Source organism: Geotrypetes seraphini, chromosome 2 (assembly GCF_902459505.1).
Source record: "Geotrypetes seraphini chromosome 2, aGeoSer1.1, whole genome shotgun sequence".
NCBI lineage: Eukaryota > Metazoa > Chordata > Amphibia > Gymnophiona > Dermophiidae > Geotrypetes > Geotrypetes seraphini.
Window position 1 is genome coordinate 442,897,080 of NC_047085.1, and position 12,884 is coordinate 442,909,963.

A 12,884-nucleotide genomic window follows, 5' to 3' on the forward strand; every position below is an offset into this window, starting at 1 on the left:
TGCTAGTACACAAAATGACATTATCTAATCTTAATTGGCACAGTGGTTTATACCACCGGATCTTTTGTTTTAAGTACTATGGTGTCGCCTGGTACTGATAGTAGGTATACAAATTCATTTTTTAGTTTTCAAGGGTTTTTAGGGGGTTTTATTCCCTATTTTATTCTTTTTTTAAAGATGTGTGGTTTTTGTACTGAGAGAATGAGGCAGCGCCCCACTTTTCTACTGTAGTATATTATTAAGGAAGGAAGATGATTTGAAATGTCATGTAGCATTCTCTTAGCATTGTGTCTCCATGTAAGAGTTGTTTCCTGTAAGTTTTTGTTGGTTTTTTTTTCATGTTGGTTTATAAAATAAAAGGCAGATGGGTATGATAGCAGAGATGTTTTAAACTTCTGATATTCACTTTGTTGTATTGTCTTTGGGGACTTCCCATTTCTGCACAGAAAATGTGACAAAATAAACAGTGTGTTTATTTTTCAATTGGTTAGGTGGCCGTCTCTCTTGTGATGTTAGGGAAACTATTTTTGCCACAGAAGTAATGCAGTATACTTATATAGCTTGCATCACTTTGTATACTACTGTACACTGTGAGTTTCATAGGTCTCGTGCAACTTTTGACATTAGGAAACAGTATTTTTTTTTAATGATTTCAAAATCAATGAAATGCCCTTTATTTCTGATATGAAATAGTATGAATGATTTTGCTGCCATTGTTGATCATCTGGATAACCCCCTTTTTTTGCTATAAGTGATTTGTTACGTGGGGTTGATGTTTTAAGGCTTTACTCTGTAATTGCTATAAGTAGTTGTAAAATATGGCAGCCTGGTGGTAATGGGTGGGAGGACAGAATAACCACCCCAAATGTTGTGCTGCCCTTCCTGAGTCTTTGTGTTAACCTGCAAGTGCAAGAACACCAAAGGAAATGAGGTTGTTGAAAGCAAGCTTTTAGTTGGGTTCCATCATGTCCAACCGCTCTAGGGAATAATTGGGCTGAAACCATTATTGTGCTTCATGGTTGATGCCTGACCATAGAAAATTATATCTTCCTTGTATGGTTTTGCCAAACTATAAATATACAATCTAATTTTAACTAGTGGAAACATGTATGATTTTACACTACCTTGTTTTCTATATAAGACATGTTTATTGTATTTAATATATTGCCTATCTGGAAAAACATTTTCAATACATTTTAGAGCATAATCAGGTTTTTACCTATATGAGTACCCAGGGTTTTTACCTATATGAGTACCTTATATAGCTGTAAGGCCTGCCTTTCCTGGTGTGTATAGGTATCTAGAGCCACTTACACAATTTTCCCAGTAGTGCTGCAGAATATCCTTAAAGATTTGCTGCAGCACTATGGAGGGAATTTGGCATACTAAGTGCAAATTCTGTATCAACATTTCCAGAAATCTGCTACTTATTTCTAGGATAAGTAGCATAAAATCTGTTTTACTACTTGGGATCTAGCTAGGTACTTGGGACCTGGGTGGGCCACTGTTGGAAACAGGATACTGGGCTTGATGGACTTTCAGTCAGTCCCCAGTATGGCAATTCTTATATTCTTATGCAGAACAGCTTTTATAGAATCCTAGCTTAGCGTACGTTTCACACTTAACTAGGATGGTGTAAATGCTCTTACCCAATTAGATGCAGAAATGAAGGTACCATATGCCTGGAAACTAGGCATGAGGTAATAAACTCCCATTTTGGAGTTAAGCACAATAAAAATTTGGTGCGGGGGTTATAGAATAAGGCACAAGGCATTTACTGCATAACTACTAATTAGCTCTAATTAACAATTGTTAAGGTCAATAAAACACCAGTGTATTACGATGTACAGAAATGGAAACCAGGCACAGAAATCCATGGCTAACTTTGTGCACAGTAAAGGTAGTCCCTGAGTTAAGAACAAATTCCGTTTTTAACACTGTTCTTAAGTTAAATTTATTGTAACTCGGATCTTGCTTCTCTTCACAAAGCCGTGGGCAGCGTTTCCTACCTGCTGCCCGCGGCTGGCACAGAAGCCTTCCCTCTGAGTATAGCGTAGTGAAAACCTTTTTCTTTTTCCCTCCCAAAGTCTGATCCTAGTATTCTCCCACCTTTTCCACCTCCCTGAGGTCCCTCATGCATCTGTTTCCATCCATTCTACTGTTCCTTCTCCACCACATCCAACATTTCTCCCTCTCATCTCTCTTCCCCATTCATCTATACCTCACTCCTCTCCCATCACCATAATTATCTCTCCCTCCCAATGCTCAACAATTCTCCTCTTTCTTCATTGCCCCAGGTGCACCATCTCTTTCCCTCTCACACAGACACCCATGCCCAACAATTCTCCTTTTTCTAAGCCCTCCCCCACCTCAGCATCTTTCCCTCACTCCTTCCATTCTTCTATCCTATGTCCCAAGTTCATGCCCCTCCCTCCTTCTTCCATCTTTTGTACGAAGTTTGTGCTCCCTCCCTTCCTTCCTTCTGTGTCCCAACGCACCTCCTCTCTCATGTCCCAAAAGTTCCCCTCTCCCTCCATTCTGTGTCCCAAGTTCTTGCCTCCCTCCTGTAGGTATTTACCTGCTTCTGGATGGCTCCTTCCTCCTTCTTCATCCGCAGTCATTTCGTATCATAAAGCCAACGTCAGAGGGAAGGCTTCTGGGTCAGCCGTGGGCAGCATGTAGGCACGCAGCTTTGTGAAGAGAAACGAGTGTGACTGGAAGGAGGAGGAGGGAGACAACCAGAAGAAGGTAAACACCCACGGGAGGGAAGCACAAACTTGGGACACAGAATGGAGGAAGGGAGGGAAATGGGCATGTTGAGACACAGGAGGGAGAGGGGTACGTTGGGACACTGAAGGGAAAAGCAAAGTCCCCCGTTCGTAAGTACGAGTCTGGTGTAAGTCAAACATCTGTAAAATTGGGACTGCCTGTATATAGAATCTAGGGGTATGTGGACAGTGCTGAGGTGGACCTGCACATGATCAAGTATCTGGATAACTACCCAACTAAAGCAATATTAAACTTTATCTAGATAGCAAACTGATTATCTGCTCATTAGATAGTTCTAATCCTAACTGCTTTATACAGATATTCAGTACTGCCTGCAGTCAGGATAATGGTGCTGAATATCTGGCAGCAGCTGGCATTTACAAAACACTGACTACAGTTGCAGAAAAATTATCTGAAAGCTGATCATCTTTGATATACATGGAAAGAATCCAGAAACTTCTAGGACCCTATTCTGCTACCATACAAATGATAAAGAGATTTGCTCGAGTTCAGTCTTAACCAAACCCTGTTGAGGCAGCGGGAATGTTTATGAATCTAAAATAAAAACAAATGGGATCAAATTAATCATAAATTAAAGGTGAACATTACTTCACCTTTAATCTTAAGTCAGCTCAGGTAAAAATCTCTGCTAGCGAGAGAGCATTGTGGCTGGGGTGGAGTGAGAGGATTGAACTGCAGAACAATAGAGAATAGAACTTGTGGTACTCACCACAAATTTCTGTACTCTAGAAGACCTCTGGTCTTTGTTCAGGTAGAAAGAGTTTGGATTAGGGTTTACCATGATATTAAAGGGATTGGTTTGTTTTATTTACTTTTCTCTTGTAAGGTACTCATTTTTCCCCCATTTCATTTGTAGGTTCATTCCAGCCATCCAATGAAATGATGCTAAAATTCTATAGCTTTTATAAGCAAGCAACCCAAGGACCATGCAATGTTCCAAGGCCTGGATTCTGGGATCCTATTGGTAGATATAAATGGTAATTATAAATATTTAGAGATTATCTTAAGTTTGAACACATATTAATTACATCATATGAGAGAGAATTTTTCCCTTTCTTCAAAAATGCTTCATTATATAGAGCAGTAGTTCTTCAAACTGTCCAGGCAGTTAGGTTTTCAAGATATCCCTAATGAATATACATGAGTGAGATTTGCCTATAAAGTAGGTAGCAGTCATACACATTTATCTCATACATGTTCATTACAACCAATAAACCAACCCCACCAGGACTTATCAAAATCTCAAAATAGCTTCACTAGATAATTAAGTAAAATATCATACAAAAAAAGCTAATCACATAACCTGTAACCATTTATTATATTTTTTATTAAATCTTCTGAATATTTCAAATAAATACAGTCAAACCTTGGTATGCGAGAAACGCGGTTTGCGAGTGTTGTGCAAGACGAGCAAAACACTCAAGCAAATTGTGTCTCACAAACTGAAGTTTGACTGTATTTATTTGAAATATTCAGAAGATTTAATAAAAAATGTAATAATTGGTTACAGGTTATGTGATTAGATTTTTTGTATGATATTTTACTTAATTATCTAGTGTGGAAGCGAGCAGCGCCGGTGTCCTGGGGGGGGGAACCAATCAAGCGAGTTTCCCTTGCTTCCTATGGGGAAACTTGCTTTGATATACGAGCACTTTGGTTTACGAGCATGCTTATGGAATGAATTATGCTCGCAAACCAAGGTTCCACTGTACTATTCATAAATCACATATCCTACAATTATCACAAACATAGAGCCCTCTCAATACATTCAACCCAATTAAAATAGTCACTTATAAACTTTCATTCAATGTTCACCCTTATAACCAAGTATAGCAGCAACCAATATGACTTGTGTTTGACATATAACGATTCTTCATTGCATCAACTGTTAGATCACTCAAATTTCCAACTGTCACGTTATTCTCCACTTATTCCACAGCACCAGGAAGATTTCACAACATCCACATTAATCAAGCTCTTTTGACACGATTTCGTGTTTCGCCAATAGATTCAGGAGCTTAATCTGGTCACGGCTCTACTTCATCTAAACATACTATACCAGTGGTCTCAAACTCAAACCCTTTGCAGGGCCACATTTTGGATTGGTAGGTCCTTGGAGAGCCTCAGAAAAAAATAGTTAATATCTTATTAAAGAAACTAGTATTTAAGCCCATTACATTAACGGATGCTAGAATAGATGTGTAGACTTTTAGCACAATGGGTCGCTGAGGCGTTTCTTTCTTTCTTACTTTATGTTTTTTATCTCTCTCCCTGCCCCCCTGTCTTTCTGTCTTTGTCCCCCTGTGTGTCTTTTTCTCTTCCCTGGTCACCCTGTCTTACTGTCTCTCTCCCTGGCTGTCTGTCAGTCTTTCTTTGTTTCTGTATCTTCTCCCTTTGCGCGTGTGGGGCAGTTGTAGGCGTGCAAGCGCACTCCTTCCGGCCACGGACATACGGAACACGCAAGTAGGAGTGCGCATGTGCCGCTTAGGGTTTTATTATGTAGTCATTAAGCCCGTTACATTAACGGGTGCTAGAATATATGTCTGTCTGTCTCCCTCCAGGCTGACTCTCTCTCTCTCCCTAGCCCCCTTTCTCTGTCTGTCTTTCTGTCCCTCTCCCTGCCCCTGTGTCTTTCTTTCTTTCTGTCTCCCTCCCTACCGCTGTCTGTATGTCATTTTTCCCCATTTCCCTGGGCAGCAGCATTTCTATTCCACTTCCCTATGCAGCATTTCCATCCCACTTCCCCCCTTCCCCTCCAAATCCCTGTATAGCAGTAGCAGCATTTTCCCCCACCCCCCCTTTCCCTTCTCTTACCGCGATCTGCTCTTCTCTTACCTGCTCCGTTCGGCCCCTCCCCCTTCTTATAGAAACATAGAAAAAAGCAGCAGAAAAGGGCTATAGCCCACCAAGTCTGCCCATTCCAAGTATCCCCTCCCCTGAATTTACTCCCTTAAAGATTCCACGTGAGTATCCCATTTTCTCTTAAAATCCGTCACGCTGCTGGCCTTTATCACCTGGAGTGGGAGTCTGTTCCAATGATCCACTACTCTTTCGGTGAAGAAGTACTTCCTGGAGTCGCCATGAAACTTCCCTCCCCTGATTTTCAGCGGATGCCCTCTGGTGGTCGAGGGTCCCATGAGCCAGAAGATATCATCTTCTGACTCGATGTGTCCCGTGATGTACTTATATGTTTCAATCATATCTCCCCGTTCTCTTCTTTCCTCAAGTGAGTACAGCCGCAATTTTTTTAATCTTTCTTCATACGTGAGATCCTTGAGCCCCAAGACCATCCTGGTGGCCGTTCGCTGAACCGACTCGATCCTCAGCACGTCCTTTCGGTAGTGTGGTCTCCAAAACTGAACACAGTACTCCAAGTGAGGCCTCACCATGGCTCTGTACAACGGCATCATAACTTCAGGTCTCCTGCTGACGAAACCTCTGCGGATACACCCCATCATTTGTCTTGCCCTGGAGGAAGCCTTCTCCACTTGATTGGCAACCTTCATGTCCTCACTAATGATCACCCCTAGGTCACGTTCCGCCGTGGTCCTAACCAAGGTCTCACCATTTAGTACATAAGTTCTACGCGGGTTTCTCTTACCCAGGTGCATTATCTTGCATTTTTTAGCATTGAAGCCTAGCTGCCAAGTAGTTGACCATTGTTCCAGCAACAGTAGGTCGTGTGTCATATTATCAGGTAATAAGCTTTTGCCTACTATGTTGCAAAGTTTGGCGGCGTCGGCGAACAGTGATACCCTTCCTCTAAGTCCTTGCGTCATATCTCTTATGAATAAGTTAAATAGAATCGGGCCCAGGACCGAGCCCTGCGGCACTCCACTGATCACGTCCGATGCTTCGGATGGGGTACCGTTCACCACCACCTTCTGAAGTCTACCGCTCAGCCAATCCCCAACCCATGTAGTTAGAGTGTCTCCTAATCCTATCGATTTCAGCTTGTTCAGTAATCTTCGATGAGGGACGCTATCAAATGCTTTAGTGAACTCCAAATATACCACGTCCAGTGACTCTCCGGCGTCCAGTTGTCTAGTAACCCAGTCAAAAAAGCTAATCAGATTAGATTGGCAGGATCTGCCCTGGGTGAACCCGTGTTGGTGTGGATCACGCAGTTTTTCTTCGTCTAGGATTGTGTCAAGATTCTGTTTGATCAGTGTTTCCATGAGTTTACACACTATAGACGTGAGACTCACTGGTCTGTAGTTTGCTGTCTCTGTCCTGCAGCCCTTTTTGTGGAGTGGGATTACGTTGGCGGTTTTCCAGTCCAAGGGGACCCTTCCTGTGCTTAGGGAAAGATTGAAAAGAACAGATAATGGTTCTGCCAGGACTTCCCTTAACTCCCTGAGCATTCTGGGGTGTAGGTTATCCGTTCCCATGGCTTTGTTTACCTTGAGTCTTGATAGTTCGTCATAGACGCTACTGGGCGTAAATTCGAAATCTTGAAACGGGTCTTTCTGGTTATCTCCCATCTGCAGCTGTGGACCAGCTCCCGGCGCTTCGCGGGTGAACACTGAACAGAAGTATTTGTTTAGTAGTTCTGCCTTCTCAGAATCTGATTCCGCAAAGTTACCGTCCGATTGCTTCAGGCATACTATCCCATCTTTGTTTCTTTTCCTGTCACTAATATAGCTGAAGAAAGATTTATCCCCTTTCTTAATTTTCCGTGCTAGCTCTTCCTCCATTCGGAGTTTGGCTTCTCTGACTGCTGTTTTGACAGCTTTAGATCTGTCTAGATAGTCCTCTTTCGCTCCCTCTCTGCCTAAATGTTTGTAGGTGATAAATGCGTCTTTTTTCTGTTTAACTAGGTCTGAAATTTCTTTACTGAACCATTGGGGTCTTTTGTTTCTCCTGCGTTTACTTACTGTCTTTATGTATCGGTCTGTTGCTTCGTGTAGGATGGACTTCAGAGACGACCACATATCCTCCACATTGTCAGATATTGCTTGTTTATGTAGCTCCTGATGGACAAAATCTCCCATGCAGTTGAAGTCTGTGCCTCTAAAGTTGAGAACCCTTGTTGCTGTGTTTGTCTTAGGGAAACCTTTCTTGAGGTTGAGCCATACCATATTATGGTCGCTGGAGGCCAGTGTGTCTCCTACTGAGACTTCCGTGACGCTATCTCCGTTGGTGAGAACTAGGTCTAGTAACGCCTGGTCCCTGGTGGGCTCCAATACCAATTGCTTGAGACGTGCACCCTTTATGGAGGTTAATATTCTTTTGCTGCTACCCATAGTCGCGGAGAGTGTGTTCCAATCTGCATCTGGCATGTTGAAGTCTCCTAGCATTTCTGTGTCCCCGCGCAGTGTGATGTTCTCTATGTCCTCGATTAATTCCATGTCTTTGTCCTCCTGTTGCTTGGGAGGTCTATATATCACCCCAAAGTATAGGCATTTTTCATTCCCTCTGGCCAGGTTCACCCAGAGGGATTCCCCGGTGTATCTAACATCTGTGATTCTGGTGGTTTTGATGCTTTCCTTAGTGTATAGCGCTACTCCTCCTCCCAATTTACCCTCTCGGTCGCAACAAAGTAGGTTGTACCCTGGTATAACCATATCCCACCCATGCGATTCTGTGAACCAGGTTTCGGATATTGCTATCACGTCAAGATCGGCGTTTGTTTTCTCAGTCTCTAATGCTAGAATTTTATTGCCCAAGCTGTGTGAATTAACATACATAGCCCTCCATATCTGTGAAGAGATTCCTTTACGAGCTAGTGTGGCTCCTAAATTATCAGTGATATTTCTCCCTGAATTATTGTGGATATCATTGGTACTTACCTTAGACTTGGTAGTGTGAGTGCGACTTGCCTCCTCAGGGTGGTTTCTTACTGCTCTAGGATATAAGTATGTACCCTCCCCCAACTTGCCGTTGTTCTGCTGATCTGGCCTGCTCCTGACCCTCCCACCGCCGACAAACCTCCGGGCTCCAGCCGCGTAGGCAGCACATTAAACACGCTGGTTCGCAGCCTTCTACTGCCGATTTCCTCTCCCGCATCTGTCTCCGATGATGTCATCAGAGACGCGGCAGAGGAAATCAGCAGTAGAAGGGCGCGAAGCAGCGTGTTTAAAGTGCTGCCTACGCCGCTGGAGCCGGGAGGTTTGTGGAGGGTCAACGGGCAGAGCAGGGCTGCTCTCCACCACTCGGTTGCTGCCACTGCTTCACCGGGTCCGCGAGTGTGTTGTAGTCGCGCATGCGCACTTCTTCAGGCCACGGACATAGGGAACACGCAAGTGGAAGTACACATGTGTGGCTTAGGGTTTTATATTATAAGATGACAATTTTGCATGAGGTAAAACTCTTTATAGTTTATAAATCTTTCCTTTTGACTAAGTCTTAATAATATTTTCATTTATAGCTAAAGAGACATATAATCAAGAAACTGTTTTATTTTACTTTTGTGATTACGATAAACATACTGAGGGCCTCAAATAGTACCTGGTGGGCCGCATGTAGCCCCCGGGCCACGAGTTTGAGACCACTGTACTATACTATAATACATAAAGACTAAACATAACCAACAATATCAAAAATTCATAATAGTCAAGTTACCTTGTTAGTCATTATACAGAATATCTGAAAAGCAGCTTAGTCGGATGATACATTCAAACCAGGAACAATGGACAGCCATATGCTGAAGAGCAGATTTCCGGTTACTTACCTCTTTTATCCTACAAGATTTAATTAACAGATCTCATAACAGGTGCCAATCTATTTCCTTGTTAAAACCCTTAGGCTCCACTGTACCCCATGAGTAAATTAACCGTTCTTTTTTTTTTTTTTTACATTCTTTATTCATTTTTAAAATTACAATTGTGCACAATAAATGAATCCTTTACATAGAATACTAACAGTAAAGCACAATAAACTTATTAGAAAAAATGACAAGAATTATTCCTTCCCCTTCCATTAATTAATTAATCAATCAATAAATAAATACCTATAAACAACCCAACCATACCTCCTAATCAAAGCCCAAAACATACCCCCCTCCCTGGATGTGCATGTTTTCCCCATCTACATATATAGGTCAATCCTTACAGTATTTAGTTAATGGTTCCCAAACATCCATAAATTTTTTGTAACATCCCTTCTGAATGGCCATGACCTGTTCCATTTTAAAGACATAACATAGGGATTCCCACCAGAATGAATAATTTAGTCTGTCCCAATTTTTCCAATTTTTTAAAATAAGCTGCATGGCAACCCCTGTCATTATAAACAAAAGTTTGTTATTTTTCACCAATAGTTGACTCTTTGCCCTCATAGATGTACCAAATAAAATAGTATCTCTAATAAATTATTAACTTGATCCCAAAAAGATCTCCAGAATCAGGTACTAAGGCAGAATCTTTAACTATTGTTTTACCATTTGCCAAATAAAGATCCTCCTTTGGTTTCAAATTACAGGCCTATTTCTTTGATAAATGTAGATGGGAAAACTTCTGACTAAGTTATTGGCTTTACGCTTGGCCAAGGCTCTCTCCCTTATATTATTCATTGTTTTTTCCTTAATAATATGTCAGATATATTGCCCCCCCCCAGTTAACCAAGCCAACAACAACACTACAAACCTTAAATCATTGACTTCATGCTTATATTAAATCCAATGGGCTACCAGGGAAAGATCAGTTTTTTTCAAACGTAAATTGCTTATGTGTTGGGCCCATACGTTGCTTAATTTTTCGTTTTGTCTGGGATTAATGTGGATGTTGTGAAATCTTCCTGGTGCTGTGGAATAAGTGGAGAATAACGTGACAGTTGGAAATTTGAGTGATCTAACAGTTGATGCAATGAAGAATCGTTATATGTCAAGCACAAGTCATATTGGTTGCTGCTATACCTGGTTATAGGGGTGACCATTGAATGAAAGTTTACAAGTGACTATTTTAATTGGGTTGAATGTATTGGGAGGGCTCTATGTTTGTGATAATTGTAGGATATGTGATGTGATTTATGAATAGTATTTATTTGAAATATTCAGAAGATTTAATAAAAAATGTAATAATTGGTTAAAGGTTATGTGATTAGCTTTTTTGTATATTTAGGACTCCTTTTATCAAGCCGCGCTAGCGGTTTAACATGCGTAATAGTGCACGTTAAACCGCTAGCCGCTACCGCCTGCCTTGAGCAGGCAGTAGTTTTTTGGCCAGCGTGAGGGTTAGCGCGTGATTAAATGTCGCGCGCGCTAACCTCGCTAGCGTGGCTTGATAAATGGTATGCATTGTTGAGACAAACTTCTACTGTATTTATCTCACAATTGATGGGTGAATGGCACCCAGTCATAGATATTACTGCTGATGACGAGCTTTGGCAAAAAGTGTGGACTAGAGTATTTAAATCTACTCGATCGGCATCAGTCCTTCAATCAATATACTTCCTACTGCATCGACCTCATTGGACTGCACAGAAACTCGCCAAATTTTCTAATGAAGGCTCCAGTCTATGGTGGTCTTGTGGAAAATTCGTAGGCACACTGCCTCACATGATATTTCAATGCCCACATCTTAAGTTGTATTGGGACAAAGTTTTGGAATACCATATCCACCATCTTAAACATCCATGAATCCTTGCACCTTAAAATTATTATTCTTGGTCAACATGGGCTTGCACATTCTTTGCCTGAACCTAATGCCAGCCTGCTTAATATCTTTTGCACTGCTGGAAGAATCTATCCAAAGTATAATTTATTGTATGGTGGAATACTGTATGCATAACTATTAAATACGAAAGTGTTATTGCTGAAAAACACCATTCCACTAGTTCAGAGCTGCCCAGGTCCAGTCCTCAAGATCTGCTGGAGGGCCAGGTTTTCAGGATGTCCACAATGAACATGCATGAGAGAGATTTACATACCAAGAAGGCAGTGCAGGCAAGTCTCTCTCTCATGCATGTTCATTGTGGATGTCTTGAGAGCCTGGCCTGCTAGTGGATCTTGGGGACCGGACTTGGGCAGCCCTGCAAGTTCATTCCACAGAATATGGAGCCCTGTCTAATCTTATTGTGATTTAGATCGTTGACATTCAGTGCTTTAGTTTAATCCCCAGGTTATTGTAAGTTAAGTCACTTAGTGATGCTCATTAGGAAATCTTCATACACGTTTTCTACTGAAATGACATGTACTGGTTTTGCTGTATACATCTGACAGGAGACACTAGTTTTACTGTCTTATAATCAACGTTCTTTCACAGAATATCGTCTGCGATGAGTGCAACTAGATGATTTCTTGCTTTAATTACTTCTGTATATTTGTATATTTCTTGTGATTATTGTACATTTCTAGTGATTATTGTAAATTTTGTATATCTATTTTGAAAATCAATAAAATATTTGAACTGGGGGAAAAAAAATAAGTCAAGGCAGAAACGGAGTCATGAGAATCTCGGAGAGGGTGAGAGCCAGAAGGCTTTGAGCATGCGCAGATGCTCAAGGCCCCGCAGTAGCCCAGCAGAGAACCAGCGGCAGGCACTTTCAGCTCCGGCGCAAGGGTAAGGACAGGGCCGGGAGCAGCGCTGGTGTCCTCAGGGGAGCAGCAAAGCTTGTGGGTGGGGTGGGGGCTCGCAAATCGAGTCGGTGCTCAGTTTGCGAGTTACAGTTTGCTCGAGTGTTTTACTCCATTTTGCAAAACACTCGCAAACTGTGTTATTTGCAAACTGAGGTTTGACTGTATTCTGTTTTCATCAATAAAAATTGTTGAACATTAAATACTTGAAAGGTATTAATATAGAACCAAATCTTTTCTAGAGAAGGGAAATGGTAAAACTAGAGGGCATTACTTGAGATTGCAGGAAAGAAGACTTAGGAGTAATGTTAGGAAATTCTTTTTAAAGGAGAGGTTGATAGATAGCTGGAATGCCCTCCTGAGGGAGGTGGTGAAGAGGAAAACAGTGATGGAATTAAAAAAAAAGTGTGGGATAAACACAAAGGATCTCTAATTAGAAAACAAACAAATGATATAAATTAAAGAACTAAGGCCAGTATTGGACAAACTTGTACGGTTTGTGTCCCGTATGAGGTGATTCGGTGTAGGATGGGCTGGGGAGGGCATGAGGACGTTACTGGCCAGACTTTATGGTAGATAA

General features: G+C 41.6%; 1 protein-coding gene across 4 annotated transcripts in view; it reads left to right on the top strand.

Moving 5' to 3' along the window:
• Positions 1–12,884, top strand: part of ACBD5 (acyl-CoA binding domain containing 5) — a 96,985-nt gene that overhangs the window by 962 nt on the left and 83,139 nt on the right. For all 4 annotated transcript variants that reach the window (XM_033931410.1, XM_033931408.1, XM_033931411.1 and 1 more), the window contains exon 2: positions 3,647–3,767. In XM_033931410.1, coding sequence (XP_033787301.1) covers positions 3,647–3,767 — 121 coding nt within the window. The remainder of the gene's footprint in view (positions 1–3,646; positions 3,768–12,884) is intronic.